The sequence below is a fragment of the Xenopus laevis genome, chromosome 3S (genome assembly GCF_017654675.1).
Source record: "Xenopus laevis strain J_2021 chromosome 3S, Xenopus_laevis_v10.1, whole genome shotgun sequence".
Classification (NCBI taxonomy): Eukaryota; Metazoa; Chordata; class Amphibia; order Anura; family Pipidae; genus Xenopus; species Xenopus laevis.
The window spans coordinates 56,408,014-56,431,862 of record NC_054376.1 but is presented as its reverse complement, the minus strand read 5'-3'; the positions used below and the strand labels follow the sequence as shown (position 1 = coordinate 56,431,862).

The following is a 23,849-nucleotide window of genomic DNA, read 5'->3' as shown; positions in this document are numbered from 1 at the left end:
ATTTTTCAGTCAGAACTTTTCGATCGAATATTAGCCAATTTAATGTTTTCTTAAATAACCTCCCAGTCGAATTGTGAGTATATTTTAATTTTAAAAAAACTCACACGAATTTGAACTTCAACCTTTGATAAATGGGCCTCTAAATGTGTCTGTAGAATAGAAAAGCCCCCACTCTTGTTTACATACAGTACTTGCTCTAAATTTACTTAATTCACATTAAACAAATAATATGACAAACTGGCTGTGTGTTGCACCTATTAAGTGTGACTCTTCCCAATGTACTGTATACAGTACATGTTGGGTCATTTCAGTTGGCCCAGGATTTGAATCAAATGTAATAGGTATAGTTTACAGAAACAGAGTATTGTACAGGTATGGGACCTATAATCCAGACCTTAAATCTCTAGATTTAATAAGGATTAATTATATCTTAATTGGGATCAAGAACAAGGTACTGTTTTATTATTACAGAGAAAAAGGAAATCGTTTTTAAAAATGTGGATTATTTGGATAAAATTGAGTCTATGGGAGACTGCCTGTCTGTAATTTTGAGCTTTTTGGATAACGGATTTCTGGATAACAGATCCTATACCTGCAATATCAAACAGGTGATTTATTTATTAGAATGCTTTGGCTGCACCAAACAATATTTGAGCCACACAATTCTCCTCCTAAAGGAAAGGGTAAGTGAGAATGTGTATGCTATGGAACATAAAGACCTTAAATCACCCATGGGTAGTCATTTTGCAGCATTCACAGGTAGAGGGACATACAACTCTTGACATGGGCAGGACCAAATACCTACCTCATTTCTCCCACAACTGGCCTAGAAATAATTATCTCGTACCACTTGTTTTACATTGGATATCTTTTTTGGTCAAAGCTTTATTACAAGATGTAGCAATTAACAATACATAACCATAAATACAGTGGTGTGAAAAACTATTTGCCCCCTTCCTGATTTATTATTCTTTTGCATGTTTGTCACACTTAAATGTTTCTGCTCATCAAAAACCGTTAACTATTAGTCAAAGATAACATAATTGAACACAAAATGCAGTTTTTAAATGAAGGTTTATGTTATTAAGGGAGAAAAAAAACTCCAAACCTACATGGGCCTGTGTGAAAAAGTGATTGCCCCCCTTGTTAAAAAATAACTTAACTGTGGTTTATCACACCTGAGTTCAATTTCAAAGGTTATAAAGCCATTTCTAAAGCTTTGGGATTCCAGCAAACCACAGTGAGAGCCATTATCCACAAATGGCAAAAACATGGAACAGTGGTGAACCTTCCCAGGAGTGGTCGGCCGACCAAAATTACCCCAAGAGCGCAGAGACAACTCATCCGAGAGGCCACAAAAGACCCCAGGACAACATCTAAAGAACTGCAGGCCTCACTTGCCTCAATTAAGGTCAGTGTTCACGACTCCACCATAAGAAAAAGACTGGGCAAAAACGGCCTGCATGGCAGATTTCCAAGGGGCAAACCACTTTTAAGCAAAAAGAACATTAAGGCTCGTCTCAATTTTGCTAAAAAACATCTCAATGATTGCCAAGACTTTTGGGAAAATACCTCGTGGACCGACGAGACAAAAGTTGAACTTTTTGGAAGGTGCGCGTCCCGTTACATCTGGCGTAAAAGTAACACAGCATTTTCATACCAACAGTAAAATATGGTGGTGGTAGTGTGATGGTCTGGGGTTGTTTTGCTGCTTCAGGACCTGGAAGACTTGCTGTGATAGATGGAACCATGAACTCTACTGTCTACCAAAAAATCCTGAAGGAGAATGTCCGGCCATCTGTTCGTCAACTCAAGCTGAAGCGATCTTGGTTGCTGCAGCAGGACAATGACCCAAAACACACCAGCAAATCCACCTCTGAATGGCTGAAGAAAAACAAAATGAAGACTTTGGAGTGGCCTAGTCAAAGTCCTGACCTGAATCCTATTGAGATGTTGTGGCATGACCTTAAAAAGACGGTTCATGCTAGAAAACCCTCAAATAAAGCTGAATTACAACAATTCTGCAAAGATGAGTGGGCCAAAATTCTTCCAGAGCGCTGTAAAAGACTCGTTGCAAGTTATCGCAAACGCTTGATTGCAGTTATTGCTGCTAAGGGTGGCCCAACCAGTTATTAGGTTCAGGGGGCAATTACTTTTTCACACAGGTTTGGATTTCTTTTCTCCCTAAATAATAAAAACCCTCATTTAAAAACTGCATTTTGTGTTTACGTGTGTTATCTTTGACTAATAGTTAAATGTGTTTGATGATCAGAAACATTTTGTGTGACAAACATGCAAAAGAATAAGAAATCAGGAAGGGGGCAAATAGTTTTTCACACCACTGTAATAGGTACAAATTAGCAATGTTATAAAAATAATTATCAACAGTGATATAACAGTAGCCTAGTAATAGCCAGAATCTGCAAGATACCTGGCAATGGACCAAAATTAGGTGCATGACAATCGTACCAGCCACCAGCTGCTTGTGCCTTCCAGCATGGTGGGTATGCCAGATTGCATGTTTCAACCAATTTAACATAACACCTCCCAAAGACCAATGCTCTTAGAGAGGAAAACAACCAACCAAGTCCCACTGACAAACTTGGGACTTAGTAAACTCCACACTGCCAACCAACTATAACCATTGACAGGGACCTGCCGTCCAGCTGTGATAACGGGCTATCATCCTCACAACTCTAGTCTAACCATAAACCCCCGAATACTCACCATACCATGTCAATTTAACCTGTATCCCACTAACACCAGCCACCATTATGAAAACTAGAACAAAGGGTTGATCCAAGGGAGGGCATGCGGGACTCTGTTTACTCTATCCAAAAATGGATGCCCTCCCTAGCTGCTGCTGATTCAAATGAACCAAACTCCACCCCCAACACTACATAACTAAGCCCAACTACTAACCCTTGCCTGACAGTTTTGTCCCACAACAGTCATAAGCCCTCATTCAGTACTTCGCTACTGATTGTAACCTGAAAGATAATTTTTTCAGTCTGTAAAAATATAAAACTTGTCTGCTTTATTAACCTGACAATACTTAAAAAATAATGCCTTGATGGCTATTAAATTGTAATACACATGTATATCCAATAAGAGTCTATTTTGTTTGGTGTTCTTCTTATCAAGTTAATTGCAAATGATTTATACATCTGACAGCTGTAAATAGTGTTTCTCAGTGAACTGCATATTTTACAGAGAGATTAAGTTAAGGTCGAGACCTGGTTTAAATTTCTGAGACTTAAACAGCTCCCTCTGTCCTAATAAAAAAAAAGAGCTACAAGAGAATCGACTTGGATTACAATTCAGACATTATTGAATATTGTGAATTTAAATGAACTAGTTTATGCATGATATAGAATGACGGCAAACATTAAATGAAATTGGAGTCATCAGCTATAATAAAGGGAATACCAAGAGATGTGGAATAGAAGATGTGAAATTGAAAACAGCATGAAGCTGATTAAATGGAAACAAAGAAATAATGAAAAATTGAAAGACTGCATGCAAGGATATGTTACGTTTGTTTTTCATCAGATTGGCTGATACTGAATGAATTGCTGTGCTGAGTAGATAACGGTGACTTTGCTGTATTATTTACCTTGAGGTATAGACTTGAATTATCCACAACCCTTTACGTCTGAATTCAAATCTAATTAATAAATCAATGGTAAGCAGTCAACTGTGTAAAGTCACAGGGAGCATTTAAAGGAGAAGGAAAGCTACAGAGGTGTTTTATTGCCAATAGATTAGCTGCAATAGCACAAGCTAGAATGCTATTATTATATTTATTCTGTAAAATGTTTTACCATACCTGAGTAAAAAGCTCTAGAAACTCTCTGTTTGTTGAGGATAGGAGCTACAGTATTAACATGGTGTGACATCACTTCCTGCCTGAGTCTCTCCCTGCACTGGGATCAGATTACAGCAGAGAAGGGGGGGGGGGAGAAAGAGGAGCAAACTGAGCATGCTCTTGCCCAGGGCAATGAGGTTTAAGCTGAAGGCAGGAAGTCTTATACAGAAGCCCATGTGTACACAATAGAAGGAAAGAAATGCAGTGTTTCTTTTGACAGGGGACTCAGAGTATATTTAGATGGACCTTTCTGATAAGGCTTACTTAGTTTTAACCTTTCCTTCTCCTTTAAAGAAACAACACAATAAAAAATGTATACATAAGTATTTAAATAATACATGCACATCAAACATACTATGGCATATAATGCATCCTAGTAGCCACATTCATTCTATAATTTCAATCATGCTATGTCGCAAAAGCTGACAATCTAGGTTAGAGGTTAAGAGAGTTTATTTTAAAATTGTTGAGGATTCAGAAATCAACCTCTGGTCTCATTAATCACAAAGCATTTGCTAAATTGACATTTTGGGATTGCAATCTATATTTCTCTAGGAGTAGGAAAAATCTAGTGTGCCTTACCATCAGCACAAGGTTCAAGCAGTAGCCGTTGCTACAATCACCCATTCAATTGGGAAGCCAGTAAATACTACTATATCTACTGATTGCTTAGATCATTTGATGAAGTGCAAACTTGGGTTTTTCTTTGGTTTAGTAACTCATAAACACCTAATTACTAAACTTTGTCATCTCTCTAATGGTGTTGGATGTCTGTATTGTTGGAAGGGTACAGGTAGCTAGTGGAGAGCCTGTGAGGTTCCTACAGAGCATAAAGAGAGCCAAATATACTACTTGTGTAACATTACAAAAAAATAAACAAACTTGCAAGCTTACAAAACCTCTGAATTTTAGTTTATCTTGTTTTTTTATTTTTTTTAAAGCAAGCGTTCCTCCAAATTGGTGGTTCATTTACAACCTTCTTGCACACATGGCAGTTAAGGCTCTGTACTCTTACAAGGGCTCTAACATACAGACTTTAGGCCAAAGGACAAACTTGCTTTTATTTGATGCCTTGCAGTTTTACAAAGATGAGGTAAATTTTACACCAAAATGTATAGCTTTGTGTTGGGAAAACAATAATAAATCTTTAAACGTGTGCCTAAATGCAGTTTGAAAAAGCACGGCTGAATATTCACAGGGAGATGGAAAAACATGTTTGGTTCCTGACTGCACTTTAGCAACATAATGTGTGCTCCATTGTTCTGAAATCTGAGAAAAGTAGATTTTCTATGCACTTTACTAAAGCTAAAGCTAAAATGTATTGTGTAAGAACTGTTTCATATTGCACTTGCATCAGTTAAATCTATACATTCTTTTACTGTTAGAACAATGTGTTCCAGTATGAATACAGATTGTGAAGCATTCATTCCTCCTCCTAAATTGAAGTGAGAAGTTACTTGATTGGTATATTTAATCAGAGAAGAATACCTCATTATCTCATTTGGCATCTGCTCTGAAAGGATTATGTTCTCAGGTCTGCATGGAAGAAAACATTTCTCCAGATATTCTGAGCTGCAGTAGCAGCCTCAAAGCAAATTATGGTAAAAAATGTGAGGGTATCTGGATATCCCTGCAAATTTGGGAGTGACTGTTATACCATTAGGGGCATATATCAGTAGTCTTTATATGAAATAAGTGGTAGGGGCCAAATTTGTTACTGAAAAGGGTGCCTGCACCCCAAAATGTGGAGACCTAAAGATTGCACAGTACAAGAGAGATTACACCACCTGGCAATCTATAGATACCAAGGGTCCAGAATGGTTTCACCTTTTTTAACATTGTTATTATTTATTAGATTTATTCATAGTAGAAACAACAATATACAGAGGTACAGCAAAGAGATTGAGTAGGCAATGCAGAATTTATTGCCACTGTGAAAGTAGCAGGATTGGGAAAGGTCTGGAGTACAAAGTCTGGAAGTAAGAAGTGATCAATTGTTGTCAGGATGAAATCAAACCAGAAAATCATAAAATAAAGGGAAAAGACTGCTGCTGTCCAAAGCATTTCCTCTTGCTAAAAGATAAGCAGAAACATATATAAAACACATTTTACTTTTAATGCTTTAACTTTTCTCTATCTATTTTGCAGTGAGTGTTTGAATGTTATGAATTGCTGCTAGAGCAGATATAGTCAACTCCAAGCAGTAAATGAACCACCAATTTGGAGGAATGCTTGCTTTAAAAAAAATTACAAAAAACAAGATAATCTAAAATGGATTGGTCAGTGATTTATCCACTGTGTCCAATGTGTTATCTTTAGTTGCTGTAGAAGACTGAAGAGAGTTGCAGAGATAGAGCATAAATCAATAGAGGATTCGTTTTTAGTGTAATGAGAGTATTACTGACTTTACTAATGATTAATGATTTAGTTGAAGTGTCAGGTGTAATTTAACTTAAAGTAGACATTTTATTCAAATAAACCAATCAAAACCAAATATTGTGGTCTTCGTTTAGATTGATTATAGTTTTTTTTTAATATACAGGTATGGGATCTATTATTCGCAATGCTTGGGACTTTTTTGAGAAACAGCCTTTTTCTTAATTTGAGTATCCATGCCTTAAAGGAGAAGGGAAGGAGCTATGTGCAAAAAGTTAGACACCCCAAGTGATTGTATATACTTATCACACACCATCGATCGGCTTCCGGCCTCTTCTTTCTACGTGCGGATGCGCATGCGCAGTAGTGAAAAAAGCCGAACTTTAACAAAGAAAACTACTATTTCGTTCTACTCTGCATGTGTCTGCACCGGGAAATTTTAAGGAAAAAGAAGAGGGAAGTCGATCGCTCCAGGGTGCTCACTGGAAGAACCCCCTGATAAGAGCACTGGTCCGGGGTGTAAGGTGTGTGTATATATACATATTCACTTAAAGGTGCCTAACTTTTAGAACCACCAATTAAAAATGTCTTTGAAACACTAATAGAGGGGATGGTTTGCCCTTAATATAGAATATATATATTCTGCTAGCTTGGTGTACATACATTAGAAGGTAATTATTACAGTGAAAAAAACAAATCGATAAAAAATAACAAAAATTGCTTGTTTAAATAGGACTTTATGGGAAATGACATTATTGTATTTCTGAGATGTCCAGATAAAGGGTTTCTGGATAACAGATCACTGAATATACTTCAATAAAGTTTGCTTCATGCAAATATATATATATATATATATATATATATATATATATATATATATATATATATATATATATATATATATACACAATTCCTACTGTCCTACAGTACACTGCAGTGCCTTATGAAAGGCAGATGCAAGCCATAGATAAAGCTGTTTTATTGCACATTACTGAAACACGTGCATTTAGTAATAAGGTAAATATTTATATACAGCATTGATAAAGAACAAGCCATGGCACATTACACAGATACAGTATTTCTTGCCAGAAACTATTGCCATAAAATATTCTCCCTGCACAAAAGGATATTATAAAAAGAAAAAGGAAATGAATGAGATATACTGGGATGTCCTACTGTTTAAAAAAAAAAAAGAAAAAGCATATGCATTAGAGGCCGGTGCCTGGCCAGTGCACATTGCTAAATATAAAACATTGCTACTTCCAGATTTCTTACCTCATTTGTCTGCAGGACACAGATATTTTATCATGCTGTTAAAAACAACACCTTTTATCTGATTCTACTCACAAGAGGATCTGGTAGGGGTTCTGTTTATAGCAAAGCTTTTTTTCTACATTCACTTTAAATTCTCTATTCTAAAACCTATTTAAAATACAAATTTTTTCACATATTAACCCTTTCTCCTCTATACTTTGCCCTTATGTATTATATAATTGTAGGGATGTGAAAATCTTAGACACCCTTACACATTACAGACAGGCACATCCCTAGTAATACGGACACCTCAGTGGGTCCTTATGGGGACTTTGTGCTTATGTAACCCCTGCAGTTCACACAGTGTACACTAGTGGCACTGTGCCAGAGTATAAAAGGTTTAGGAACCATGTGCTCTGGGTCCATTGCTTTAGCCCAACCAAGCAGGCTGGAAGGGAATGGGTGATGCTGACCCTAGGCGCCTTGGCCCTAGTAATTAGATAGCTATACTCGTTTTATAGATCGCTCTAGGAGTGATAGAGAGGTTAATTAGTTGAGCAGCTCAAGGCTCCGCCGAGGAGATTAGAGGGATTAAGATCCCAGGGTATTACTGACCCGAGTAAGGAACCAAGTGTTGAGATAGGGATGTCAGGAGTTCCCCTAGTCTGCCACTGGAAGATATCCTGAAAACTGGGCAATACCCATCACATGCTGTCAACTTACTCTCTGCTGTATATTCCCTAGCCTGTGGGGATTCAGCCTATACGTGCTGTGAGTATATGCTTCCTTTATGCTGCTGTGTATGTTCTATACTCCATTGTGGATCAATGTGCTAAATGATCTCTGTGCTCTTGTTCAATAAATATTGTTCTTAGTTCAACTGTTAAAGAACTACTGGCGCCCATTATTGTGCTATCGCATATAGCTACAGTTACACTACACCCTTGCCTCCACCCCGCTGCGAGGGCTTACCCCTGAGAAAGAGAGCTCATCGGTGGTCTCAGCCCACCAAGGAAAGTACAGTAAGCGGCCCTAGCACAAGTCAGTTTACTATAGCGCTACATAATTTACAAATATCACTGTGCAGTCAGAAGTTGCAGAAATTCACAATGCAGAACCCAGTGTGCAAAGTACTGTAAAAAGTTGCAATCTGTCTTTTTTTTCACTTTACCCAGTGTTTTTTCTGCATTGTGTACCTCTCCACAGTCTTCTGTGTTCTGAAAAGGAGTCGGATAGCATGCATGGGAATTTTTTCAAAAACGCATCAGTTTAATAGTGCTGCTCCATAGAATTCTGCACTGAAATCCGTTTCTCAAAAGAGCAAACAGATTTAATTTATATTTAATTTTGAAATCTAACATTGGGCTAGACATATTGTCAATTTCCCAGCTGCCCCAAGTCATGTAACTTGTGCTCTGATAAACTTCAGTCACTCTTTACTGCTGTACTGCAAGTTGGAGTGATATCATCCCCCTCCCTCAACCCCCCCAGCAGCCAAACAACAGAACAATGGGAAGGTAATCAGATAGTGGCTCCTTAAGATAACAGCTGCCTGGTAGATCTAAAAACAGCACTCAATAGTAAAATCCAGTGCCACTGCGACACATTCAGTTACATTGAGTAGGAGAAACAACAGCCTGCCAGAAAGCAGTTCTATCTTAACGTGCTGGCTCTTTCTGAAATCACATGACCAGGCAAAATGACCTGAGATGGCTGCCTACACACAATATTACAACTTTAAAAAAATACACTTGCCGGTTCAGGAATTAAATTTTATATTTGTAGAGTCAATTATTTGCAAAATTAATAGTGTGATTTAGAAATAAAAAAAATACATCATAAAAATCATGATAGAATCCCTTTAAGCATCTAACAGGGGAGGTTGAGGGAAGGCATGTAGGTGTCCACCCACCTGCCCCGAATTAGCACGTCACTTTTGCAAACTAGGGAATATCCGTAAGTGTTCAGTAAAGAGATCAGCAGACCCCATGGGGAGCAAGTACTTCCTAGATTAGCATTTTCACTTCCAGGTTCAGCAAATAATATCTACAGTGTTTATAGTATCTCTGAGATCATCTGGTTACAGCATGATTGCTATTGCAGAACATTGCAATTTGCTTAACCACTAGGGGCGCGCCGCCAATGAGGCAAGCTGAGCCGCTCGGTTCAGGCGGCAGCGCCTGAAAGGATTCCAGGGGCGGCAAAAAGCCGCTCCTGCACCTTTAAGAGCTGAATTTCCGGTTTTTGAACCGGAAATTCGGCTGTACTATTGCGAGAGAGCGTAATTGCGCTCTCCGCAATAGTGTTTCTGCCTCCCCGCCTGACGCGTAAGTTGGTGAGGGGGGGCAGCATTGCAGGAGCCGCCTCAGGCGGCTCCTTAGTCAGAATCGCCGCTGTTAACCACCATAGGGCAAATAAAATAACAAACAGGTGGTATAAAGGTGAAATGTTTATTGGCTAACTAAGATAATCATAGCAAGCTTTCAGAACATTTTAGTTTCTTTTTCAAGCTGAATTGAATGACACTGTTGTGTTCTCTGGTATACAGACAACATTCAGCTCATAGATCAAATGACCAACAAAAAGGAATGTCCATCTCTGTTTGAGCTGTTAAAAGTCATTTACAAGGGGACAAGCAAAAGACAACCATATACATGTCTGTTTTATGATTACAGAGTTACAAACACTGCCCCCCCCCCCCAAAAAAAACACAATGCAAAGGAGACAGGAAGGTTAGTCCAACATTATAATCAAATACATTTCCAGCTATACAGGAAGATATCCTTTATTCTGCACTGGCATACTAACTTAACAGCAACATTAGTAGCATTTTCACTATTTTAACATCTGACTACATTTGTGTTCTAGCATAATGATTAGGCCATTCTGTTTAAAACAATCTTTTTTTCCCTTCTTTTCATTTGTATGACAGGCAATGTGAGCAAGACACATTGCGGTTGAATATCCTACTAATTGCAGTTCTTCATATAACGGACCATAATTGTACAGATGACTTGCTATGTCACTTGTATCTATTGGAAAGAAATGTTTGCACAGGTCTTAAATACCCTAGCAATCAAAGCTGACAATAATGACAATAATACTATCTTGAGTGGTTGCTATGGTTTTCTCAACCTGTAAGTGAAGTTTGCACATTTTATTACACGTCAGAAGTATGATTGTGGCCAAACAGTTAACAAATAAAAAAGGCCTACATCTAAGGGCCCATTTACTTAGTTTGAGTGAAGGAATAGAGGAAAAAAAGTTTGAATGGTCGAATATGGCTACTTCAACCATCGGATGGGCTGCTTCGACCTTCGACTACGACCTTCGACTTCGAATCGAACGATTCGAACCAAAAATCGTTCGACTATTCGACCATTCGATAGTCGAAGTACTGTTTCTTTAAAAAATTCTTCGACCCCCTAGTTCGCCACCTATAACCTACCGAGGCCAATGTTAGCCTATGGAGAAGGTCCCCATAGGCTTCCTAACAATTTCCTGATCAAAGGAATATCCTTCGATCGATGGATTAAAATCGTTCTATTCGAAGGATTTAATCGTTCGATCGTTAGATCGAAGGAATAACGCAAAATCCTTCGACTTCGATATTCAAAGTCGAAGGATTTTACTTCGACCCTAGGTAAATGTGCCCCCTATAGTAGCTTTCTGAAGTTTTGTTGTGTTTTATATAAACGGCTTTTCTCATAACCAAGAAAAAAACCTCATGGCAACATTTATGTGAAGATGGATGTGTTGGGATCAGTTTGTGAAATATATGAAGTATATACCCCTCTCGTACAATATCATACTTTAGTTATGACATTACTTAATCTATTAGTTGAAATGCTTGTTCTTGTATAGACTTTAGTAAAGCTGAAAGAGCAGTCAGTGGCTGCTGAAAATCTGTTGCTGAGAAATATATCAACTAATGAATTAAAAACAGAAAAACTAGAGAAAACAAAAAATTATTGATCGTCTAGGTTAACAAGGAGCTTACTGCGTATACTTACCAGCTGACATCCTTCAAGAGAACTGACTAGCTGAGCGTTTTGGCAAGAGAGAATGGAACCTGCCAAGTTCAACATCACACACACAGCAGAGAGAAGCATAAAGAAGGTTATCTGGAAACAAAGAACAGTTTACATATTAGTTATATGCATATGAATGAATAAATTAATAATTCACAAACATTTCCTTGAGCCTTGTATAATACTATAATATTTAGTATTCAGTACAATAAGTTTGCATATACTGTACCTCTAGAAAAAAGAGGAGACCCTTACAATAATGTGTCATCTTTGGCAAGAGTGGATCATATCAGTCTGCACTCTATGTGTGCGTGGGTGTTTATTTGTGCTCTCTTATTTAGGGGATAATGTACAATTTACTGTAATGTATAAAGCAACATATTTGAATATATAAAAGCATGAGGCCACTTCTTTAGTATGGACTCTAATTTCAATTCTAACATCATTGTACATTAAAATAGGAGTTTATCAGGAATAAATAGGAATATTAAGGTTTTAAAATATCAAACACACACAATTAAAACTTGCTAAGAATGCAACTGTTTGAAGGTGACATTAGATAACTAAAAAAATCCCCAGTTTTGTAAACAACTATGAATAATATATGGTGCTGGTTTCTCATTGAACTAAAAATTCATATTTGCTTGAAACAGCTCCTTTATTGGAGCTCCCTATAAATCTGCTATTGTCCCAGTCTGTATTTCAAATGAAGGGTAGGCGTGTCCTAACAGTCCCTGACACAAGCACAGTAGGAGGGGGATAGGCAATCACAGAATGAAAAACAGAAAGCAAAAACAGCCTCAGATTCCTATCAGGTCAGCTTAGCTACAGATTGGTTCTTATCCTACAGTGTCCTGAGTGTTGCCGGCTCCCCTGTACAGACTGGGAAATTAACATTATAAAAAATGATGCAACATACAGAATAAGCCCCACTAAATGTGCCCACTGCAAGACCTGTGCACATGGAGCTCAACATGTGCGAAATTTGTTGTCATCCAGCAGATTCACAATAAAGTTCTTAGGATTATGTTGAGAATCTGCGGGAAATTATTTGCCATGTTAAAGCAAGGCCAAAGTCTCTGCTCAATGGGCGCATGTACCTTGCAGAAAATAATATAGTATAATAAAATAGTCTCTTTTTACTAAATGTAGACATTTTCCTTTCAATTTGTTTTTTTCTTAAGGCTATATAATGGAGTGCTGGGGTAATTTGCTTTGTTTAGTATGTGATACAAGCCACACCTACATGCACCCAAATAGTTTTAATTGAAACATGGGGATGAGCTGTATTGATTTTGTATATTCTATATGGGGAGGTGGCTTTCTCTTGAATGTTTGCTCTTGTTGTTTAGTATGTGATACAAGCCACACCTACATGCACCCTAATGGTTTTAATTGGAACATGAGCTGCATTTTTTATACATACATACATATACATACATATATATATATTGTCCAAACTACTGGCACACACTGGATTTGCATAAAGAGAGAAAAAAGTTATATTTAGTGAATGAAAAACAGGTTTATTAAGGGCTTAATAAAGCTGTTTTTCATTCACTAAATATAACTTTTTTCTCTCTTTATGCAAATCCTGTGAGTGCCAGTACTTTGGACAATCTGTTAAATATTTTTCTACTAGAGCACCCGGTCCTTTAACCAACTTTGAGGTGTGCAAACTCTGCCTACCGTTTCCTATATCTAGATATATATATATATATATATTTATTTATGGGAAAATGGTTCCTCTAAAGCTGAGCAGGGAATGCAACTCCCCATCCTTTAGGGTCCTGGTGCCTATAGAACTAGATGTAAGGAATGCTTGAGAAAGGCAGCAGGACATTTCCATAGGCAGGAGTGGGGTTAAGGCTTCCCCATCCCAAAAGCCAGCTTTTCATGTCTGTGTGAATATATTTCTGCTCTTCACTGATAATTTCCCTTTAAGTTTGCTGAATCTCATGCTAATTAGTTGCTTAGAAAGTGTCTACATTATACAGTAGCTGCAGTTTTAGTAGAAAGCTTTTATATTTATCTGTAAGTGAAAGAAAAATATGCACATAAAACTAACATTTTCTTGTATTTTTGACATTATAGTTTTAGGAAAAATAATAAAAGCTTGTTTTAGTACCTTTCTGAATAGCAATGGCACTGTCTCTGTGCACTAAACTGTAATTCACATGCATTTATTTTAAATTCTTGAAAGTCAAATACATTATTTAATGTAAAGGAGAATGTGGAGAAGATGGAGGGATAAAAACATTTTGCGTGTTTCGAATTCATTTTAGGCAGATTAGTAAGAGCCACACTGATCTGAAAAAGATTCAGTTAAATGTTGCAGAAGATTCCGAACAAAGGGTTTGTGTGTTGGCTGCCTCAATCACAAAGTTTGGCTAGGACCAAAAGAGTGAACAGTCCCAATGGCTACAGTATAAACAAATATTACTGTTTTCATGACAAGTACTTGTATTATTGAATATTTTGATTTTCAACCACATGACTATAAAAGCAAAGACCATGTAGGCAAACACCATATAGGCAAATATCAACGATGACAGAAGATCAGTTGTCCAATTGTGCATGTACAATAAGATCTTAAGTTCTTTTTTTTGTCTCCATTTTTTTTTGGTTTTTCAAAACGTAAAAAAAGATGTTCCATTTTTGACAAATAATGTAAACTACAATAATTTAATAGTTCTTCAATCTATGTTTATTCTTTAAATGACAGTATATGGAAAGCTGCAAATTTTGGATCCTCCGTCTTTAGATACTCTGCTTTACGCAATTCCTGTTCTAGGGTCTGCAGTGTATGCTGTAAAGACACATGAAAGTGATATAACACTAATTCTATTAAAGCAAAAAGGATCTTACTGAAATTCCATCACCCCTAATAAAGGAACATTAGTTTCACTCTTATCTGTCTTGATACACTTTTTGTAGCTACAGCATGTCTGAAAATTTTTTGCTGCCTTTCATCATTAAAATATCCATATTTCTCTTTTATAATTAGGAGCAATATCCTTCTTCTCCTTTTACAGATTCTATTTCTTACTGTTTTACAGTCTGCCATTAACAGTGTGGCAGACAGCCAATGTAAGGCTTGCTCCCCATTCCATTCTGAGCTTCCAAATCATCTCATTTCTAAATTGTAATACAAGAATGTAATGTCAAAGTTCTGAATTGAATTACAAAAGGTGTTTGCTTCATACCACCTACAAGAGACTTAGATAGAGGGGTCCGTTTACTAAAGTGCATTCAAAATATTCGCACAATATATAGACAGAATTTTCGGCAAATATGTTATTGCCAGTTTACTAACCTGCGGTAAATATAAATTTGCGAATTTTCTTGCGCAAGAATAATTGTTAGTTATCGCATTCGCTGAAATTATCGCTACGCACACATTAACGCCCGGTTTACTAAACAGTGAAATGTGCGAAAGACAAAATTAACACCAGAATTTTCTCAAAATTTTACCGCCACCTACTGTATGTAGTGGCATAACAGTAGTTTTTTCGCCATATAATTCTCAAGGGCCAGAAAATATCCCATAATACTTTTTTTTTACCCATCAATCTATGCTGACAGGAGAGAGATGTGTAGCTATTGCTGACAGGATGTTTTGGCTTCTGCTTCTATCTGTTGCAACAGCAGCAGTTTCAGCTCAGAGTCGTATTATTGGCAGCGGCATCACAGTCCAAGGATTCGTCAGCCTCTACGCTTTTTTGGTTTCATTGTGATTGGCTACATTAAACTGTGCAGTTCTATGAAGCAAAGAGATTGACTGGTATGATTTCTTGTTCATATGATTCTATTGGCAGAAGGGTTAATATGATGCATACATGTTTGATGTCACTCTGGTAATGTTGTTGGATGGTATAATCATCAGTCGATAAAGTTTGAGTTTTGAAGATGCATTTCTGGGCATAAATGTCACAGTAAAAATTGCCATAACAACCGCCATAAAACAAGACTATTTTATAGCATAAATATTCGCAAAAACGTAATTTGTCGGCAGAAAATTCGCTACTCACTAAAATTACCACTAACGTAAGCTGGTTCTTTAACGTAGTTACCGCAAGTGATGGCAATGACTTCTGAGCGCATCGCTGTTTAGTAAACTTAGTCTCTGCGAATATTCTGGCGTAAAAATATTCTCAGCGATAACATGCGGAAACTTAAAGTCAGATTTAGCGCACTTTAGTAAACGGACCCCAGAATGTTTAAAAACAAAACACTTCTTTATTCAAGTACTGTAAGCTTGGTTCATCCTCTGTCTTAGGGATATTTCTCTTGAGCCAACATTGGGTGCTATAAGAACATGACCTGTCTTTTATAAGCACACACGGTTCAAGACAGCTTCCCAGAGTGCACTAAAAAACAGCAGTGGCATTCCTCACAATATATTATTTTAACAAACCTATAAGCTGATTTCCTCTCCCTCTGTTAGCATGACTCCATGAACCTCCATCATTCTGGACAATAAACACAACAATATGCTTCATGTTGCTACTAAATAGTACAGATATTGGCCCAACACTAACTTGCACCAGCTTGGAATTTATTTATTTTTTTTAGTAAGAAAATTGTTATTATTTTTTCAAGTTTCACATAGACAGCAAACAGTTTGCCCTCAATGGGCCATGACATTTTCTTCAGTTACAAAAGAAACAGCTTGAGATGAATTTCAGCAATACAAACCCATAGAAAACAAAGCTTTTCCTATGCATGACTTCAAAATATTTGTCCCAGTGATACCGGCAAGTCACCATCCTGCCCCTCCCCATCATACAGACATATCATACCCCCAACTGTCATACCAAGGCACCTGTATTGACTTTATTTGACATCCCCTCAACCCGGTTTACATCATCCCCCAGCAATAGCTCAAAAGTGTGACATGGCCTCAATAGCATTCCAACTACCTCAGATCTCATTAAACTGATCCACCTTATCATGTTTGAGTGCCGTTAGATAATCCATCCTCCGAACATATCTGATTCTTTCCAGGAATTCCTTTTCTGATGGGGAAGTCAATGCCTTCCAATTTTTTGCTATTAATCCCCTAGCCGCCGTGAGTATGCAATTAACCATTTTTTGTGTAGGACGCCGTATTTTAGGGATTTTATTAACCAGCACATACACCAAGGGATCCAGAGGCACTACTATCATAGTTACCTTCTCAACCCAACCTCTGATCATATCCCAAAACCGTTTCAGCTTATGACAGGTCCAAAACATATGTAGGCGTGAACCCCCAACATCCCCACATCTCCAGCAGCAAGAATCAGTGGAATCAGGGAACAGTTTCTGTAAGAGTTGTGGGGTATGATACTAACCCATTATAATTTTATATATGTTTTCTTTAATGGTAGCACATACCGAGGTTGCCCCAGCATTTTCCCAAATTTTATCCCATGTTGAGAGGGGGATCTCAGTTCCCAGCATATGCTCCCACCGTGCCATATACTTATGAGGATGCTTCTCGATATCCGGTTTACTAAGAGACAGATACCACCTTGTAATCAGACCCTTTTGTGTAGGGAAGAGTTTACATAGTGCTAGAGCAGGGTGATTCCGTGGAAGTCGTGCCGCTGGAAATACGGTTAATGCATAATGTCTCAACTGTATATATAGAAAAGGAGAAATTAGGCCTCCGCTGTCTCTCCCAATTATATCCCTATAGGTGCATAGGGGGAATTTATTTTTAACCGACTGCTATTAGTCAACTAGAAGTCACAGTAGTAGATCTTACCAGCATTTTCTCTCAAAGTTTGTGTGTGTGGGGTGGAACTGCAGAACAGCCAAAATTATATTTACTGTCAGCCAGCCAATTCAGCACAGTGTCACAGTCAGGAAAACAATTCTTGTTTTCCTCCTCCGGAATTCAGCAAAGCGGGAAATTCAAGCTAGTGTGTGCTACCCATCATTTCCCTGAACAGTGCTGACTGGAGATCCTGGCAGGAGGGAGAAGTCAGGTGACAGATGATCACTCCTTCCTCCTGCGACTTGCAACCATTGGCTGGCGGGTGACTATTTCCACAGGAACATCCAGGGAATGTTTGAAAATCATGGAAATTAATAAAAATAAAGAAGTAGCGGGATGCCATCCCACCACATCCTGCCCCAATTCAAGAACTATGTAAAGCCTGAAGGTACAATGTGTAGCCATTCAACTGAAATAGGTATATGTACTGTACACGTATGTTTCATGGGGTCATTAAAAAACAAATGCTAACACTCAGTAGATAGTACAATGAAGAAGAAGTTTCACAACAACAAAATGGCCATGAATAAGCCTTTTTGTAGTTCTCTTGGACTTAAAGACCCATGCTTTATTTTTTTGACAATCAGACTGTGCTGGCCATATGTTAATTGTATTGTTAACATATTTATTTGTATTTCCAGAAGTGTATCATGGTGTCTCAGTATTTTGCAAAAAAAAAAAATGAAATTAGTACATTCCAGGTGAGCTCTGCAAAGAACTAAACCCCAAACAGATGGGATCTAACATTAAATGCTGGGTTAAATGGTAATCACAAAGACCTTTTAAAAACAGTGGAAAAGTACTACAAAGGCTTTTGTTCCAATTCTTTCTAAAATGGATCTGGCAAGTGGTGAACTTTCAGTATAAAGATAAAAAGAAAAAGAGCCATCTGGTCAATCAAATATATTTTTTATTATTTGGAAGTAAACAAGGACATATCCTACAAGAGGCACGTGAGACAGAAAGAGGCATTCCTGCCAGCTAAATGAAAGCAAGCTTCTCCATCTTGTCTGCCAAAGAGTTGTTACCCAATGTCCCTCCATGTTCTGTGGAGACACCATTGGCAGTGACACCAAGTAGCTTCTGCACCCATGCCAAATTATCACTTGGCAATGCTTCCACAACTAGAGGAACATTTTATTGTGAATTTTGTTTTGAGCACCTGGCTGCAAGGATATTAAATAATTGTGCCAACTTAAAACCAGCTTACAATGCATGGCCTTGGCATGGTTTTTGGCCCTGAAGATATTCTACAGTTAATTATGTATTCGCACATAAATGACTGCTATTTTTTAATAAAACATCTAATATAATCTGAAATAAAAGAATATTTACTAACTAGCTGTTTTCAGGAAGAATTTCCCTAGATTAGTAAGTTAGTTGGCAAGGCCAATTCAAGACCTTACAGTAGCATTTTCTAGGTGAGTTATATGGAAAATATAAGTTTGACTTATAATTTCTTACTTCAACACCCATTTCCATACTCTGCTCATTTTACCACAGGTGTAAGATGCTGCATATGTTGTTAAAGGAAAAGTAACACCAAACAATCAAAATGTATTGACGTAATGAAAATAAAATGTATTGCTGCCCTGTAGTAATTTACCTAGGGGCACATTTACTAAGGGTCGAATTTCGAAGATAAAAAAAAAATTCGACCATCGAATCTGACACTTCGATAGTCGAAGTATTTTTTTCGATTGAAAGCGGACGTTTTCGAGCAAAGTAAAAATCGTTTGAGCGAACAATTTAATCCTTTGAATTGAATTTAGCCAAAGACTCAGAGAGGTTCTTGGAGGTCCCCATGCAGCAAATCGGCAGGTTTAAAGTAGCGAAAGTGTTGAAGTCGAAGTTTTTTAAAGAGAGAGTACTTCGATTTTCGAAAGGTCGAATTTGTGAAGTTTTTTCAATTCAATTAGAATTTTGGCCTATTCGATGGTCGAAGTACCCAAAAATTACTTCGAAATTCGAAGCTTTTGAATTCGAAAATTCACTTCAACCCTTAGTAAATGGGCCCCATGGTGTGTTTGCTATATAAGCCACTTTTAATAACTACATTCACACACATTTTTATTTATTTATATATATATATATATATATATATATATATATTTTATCTTTATTTTCGTTTTTCTTTATAAAAAAGATTTACAACATATAAAAGTATCGCAATTTGTCCATTTCACATACAATTTCCATAACATCACAATTTCTGCATCTTTTTTTGCATTGCGATATAATATTGTAACAGAAGGAAAAAGAGGGGAAAAGAGAGAAGAAAAGAGAGAAGAAGAAAAAAAAATTCTATTAAGAGAACTCTAGGAAAAATAGAGACATGTAGTCATCCCACTGGTTTTTTTTTTTTTTTTTTACTTTTCTTGCTTTCTATCTTGTTTCTGGGCTCAGTTAACTCTGCTTAGTCTGTATGGCTGCTGTGGACATATATTGCCATAAGATTTTTATATTCTGATGTATCTTTATACCTTGTCCATGCTGACCATATAGAAATATAATTATCCTGTGTACTATTAGCGTAGGAGATAATTTCCTCCATTTTCCTCATAAATTCAATTTCTTGTATCCACTCTTCTACTGAGGGGGGATAATTTGATTTCCATTTGCTCTGTATTACTCCTCTTGTGGCTTGTAACGCAAATCTTATAAAGCCGTTTTTGATCTTATTCATAGAGCCTGGTATCAGACAATAACCACACCTCAGGTACATCCGGTAGGTTTATCCCTGTTGCTTGTGCCAGATGTTTGTTACTCTGTTCCCAAAATATGACTACATACCTTCTTAGCCATGCCGTTTTCTTCAAATAAGCTTTGTTTCTGTATTTGCATTGAATATAATAAAAGTATGCATTTAAATGAAAATTTGGAGACTGTTTAAGCCTAAAATGTCTGTCTGATAAAACAGAGGGAGACAATGTGAAGTCCAAAGGACTAAAGACTGGGATCAAAAATATCTAAGTACCTGTACATAAAAGGTGACAGTATACATTTCTATAACCTCTTATAACATCTTTGAATGAGCAGTGGGAACAACTTTTTAACATGTTGAGTGCATACCATATATACTCGAGTATAAGCCGACCCGTGTATAAGCCGAGGTACCTAATTTTACCTAAGAAAACTGGGAAAGCGTATTGACTCGAGTATAAGCCTAGACACAACTACAGCCCTGTCTCCCAGCAGCGCATATCCCACCAAAGCGACCCCCCCAGCGATCAAGCGGACTTCTTTGCAAAGTTGATGATGACAGAGAATTGCCAAACGGATTACTGTGTGCATTGTCCCACTGTCCCACTACCATGTGCAGAGGGTGCTGTGTGATATTGCCATCACTGTTAATCTTTCGTATAACCAACAGAGGGCGCTGTGCGATATTGCCATCACTGTTAATCCTTCATATAACCAACAGAGGGCACTGTGTGATATTGCAGTCACTGTTATTCTTTCATATAACCAATAGAGGGCGCACTGTTATTCTTTCATATAACCAACACAGGGTGCTGTGTGATATTGCAGTCACTGTTATTCTTTCATATAACCAACAGATGGTGCTGTGTGATATTGCAGTCACTGTTATTCTTTCATATAACCAACAGAGGGCGCACTGTCATTCTTTTATATAACCAACAGAGGGTGTTGTGTGATATTGCAGTCTCTCCCCAAGCGAACTGTTGGTATAGGAATGATTAAAAGTGACTGCAATCTCAGCTACTGCCCACTGACTCAAGTATAAGCCGAGGTCGAGTATATACGGTAGCTAACTTTTAACTGGTCAGCAAGGAAGCAGACTCAATGTCAATGTGTTAGCGTTGCACTTGACAGACATCAGAAAGCTATCAGTAATTGTTGTGAGGCTAAATTTACTGTATATCATATGACTGCTGACTCACACAAAAGATAAGGACTAATATAAGCGACAATATACAGTGGCAACATTTCCAAAAATACACTGTATATTAGTAGCAATAACTGGTGACTAAACGCAGGACACACATCTTTCATGTCTCTAAATCTGCTTCAGTGAATTAATGATAAAAACTTTTGTTTCAAGTAGCAAGACAAAATTCAGTCAGTTTTGGGCACCATCCATGTAATTAATTTGGTCTACATGGGCCATCAAACTATGTTGGCTCATTTATGATGAGCAGAAGCCACATTAGGTGCAATGGAGCCCTGTACACAGAAGTCAGCAATCACCATCCGTGAATAGTCTTTTTAGGTGCACTTCCCAGGCAGCCACTAGCAGCCGAAATTCAGGAACACTTTTCAAATAGACAGCACCAGACCAATGGAAATTTTCTTAAAAGGCCTTTATTTGAAGAGCTTTATTCACACACACTCACTCTCCGCCTAGGGATTTAAAAAATCCATAAAGCACACTTGAATGCAAGAAGCCCTGTATTTTAACCTTGCTTCAGGCAAGTGATAAGTATAGAACTCTACATCACCTTGCAATCCCTAACTTGTGCAACTAAACAATGGTCAAAGTAGGAATTCTGCCAGGGACTCCTCTTCCCAACCCCCTGCATGCAAAAACAGGCATGATTTTGAAAGCATAAAGAATTTCACCTATACGGCAACCTGGGAATATCATATTGGAGAGGCACAAAAGTGCAAAAACCAGGCTTGCTATGACACCTTTTTTTGCACTTTTCCCTGCTGTCAACAATGTGCCTGTGCGTCTCTATGCGCTTGTGTTTTCGTTTTTTAAATGAGTCAGTTTGCATTGGGTTTGGATACTATATTTCTTCTATGTTGTATTCTTGATTGTCTTCCCTATGTTTGCAATGTATTTTTTGTCGAGCTTCAGTTCCTCACAGAAAAGATATATTAATAGAGTGGCCTGTGCAGAAGTAAAGACAGCTCATAATTCAAAGCAGAATAACGATTAAATTGTTGCTTTAAGAAAAATAACATTTCCAAAGTAAAGTCTTCTGTATTTATTTTGTGTAGGTGTATTTACTTTAAAAAAGCTAAGCAAGAAAACATGCACTACACAAGAGTTGAAAACAGAGATATAATTAATACACATTACCAATGTTCCCTTATGTGACCTGCTTTTCCTATAAATTACACATTTGCTATAAACCTGCTGTCAGATAAAGAAAAATGTGTTCAAAGGGAGACAAACGCCCTCACTGGTGTACTACTTGCAATATGAACATTCATATTATGAGCCCTTTGAACAGAACATAAAACTATTGACTTGTTGGATGTGACAGGCTCACTGAAAAACTCAATATCCCTCTTGCCAATCCATCATGCTTTTCAATTCCAACTTCAATCAATCACATAAAAATTGTCGTGTTTCCTGATAACTGCACAAAGGCGAGCACCATGCTTCTGTATTGTATGTGAACCCATGCTGTAGCTACAAAAATCTGTGCTCTGCAATTTCTTATAAAACTGACCATATATCATCAGCTTTAAATTGTATCATGAAGCTGTTCTTTTAATATCCTAGTATAACACAGTATATTTTACTATACTATACTTTAATAAAGTGACATCTGAAATATACAGAAATTGTCATATTCTAATTGTGAGCTTACATGACTAACTGAAGAGGGTCCTCAGAGGTAATTTGATAACTAGCACTCTTGCATTTGGAAGTTTAGAGAAAATGTTTCCCACATTTTCTAGACACTATGGGGCACATTTAATTAGCTCGAGTGAAGGATTAGAATGAAAAAAACTTCGAATTTCGAAGCTTTTTTTGGCTACTTCAACCATCCAATTGGCTACTTCGACCTTCGACTAGGACTTTGAATCAAAAGATTCGAACTAAAAATCGTTCGACTATTCGATAGTCAAAGTACTGTCTCTTTAAAAAAAACTTTGACTACCTACTTCGCCACCTAAAACCTACTGAGCACCAATGTTAGCCTATGGGGACCTTCCCCATAAGATTTCTAAGCTTTTTTTGATCAAAGGAAAATCCTTCGATTGATGGATTAAAATCCTTCGAATCGTTCGATTCAAAGGTTTTAATCGTTCGATCGAGCGATTTTTCCTTCGATCGTTCAATCTAAGCATTTGAGGTAAATCCGTTCGACTTCGATATTCGAAGTCGAAGGATTTTACATTGAGGGTCGAACATCGAGGGTTAATTAGCCCTCGATATTCGACCAATAGTAAATGTGCCCCTATGTTCGATTTATGTAAAATAATAGATTGCTAGATTAGCAATGCTTTTCAACAAAGCATTATCCCACAGACATGGAGAGGCCGATTCTAAGTTTTAGGCAAAATCGGTGGGTCATGCATTCTATGCTCTTGTTCTCATGGTGCAACCAGTTTTATAATGAAACATAGCAATACCAGCACTCTAACCTGTTGGGTTCATAGCTAAATCACATATTGCATTGTGTCGAATGTTCTGGTTCCCCCCTGTAACATTCATTTAAGACTGGCCGCTGGCAAATCAAGTGTGTGAGTGGGGGGAGGGAGATGGCAACTCTTTTATATTTACCCTGTACCTAAAATTGACACACATATATTTTTAAACATATTTAAAACCCTTAACCCTCTTACTTTATTG

At 37.4% G+C, this 23,849-nt stretch overlaps 1 protein-coding gene across 3 annotated transcripts in view; it reads right to left on the bottom strand.

Moving 5' to 3' along the window:
- Positions 1-23,849, bottom strand: part of fam189a1.S (family with sequence similarity 189 member A1 S homeolog) — a 333,221-nt gene that overhangs the window by 107,272 nt on the left and 202,100 nt on the right. For all 3 annotated transcript variants that reach the window (XM_018255499.2, XM_018255500.2, XM_041588328.1), the window contains exon 3: positions 11,512-11,622. In XM_018255499.2, the coding sequence (XP_018110988.1) occupies positions 11,512-11,622 (111 nt within the window). The remainder of the gene's footprint in view (positions 1-11,511; positions 11,623-23,849) is intronic.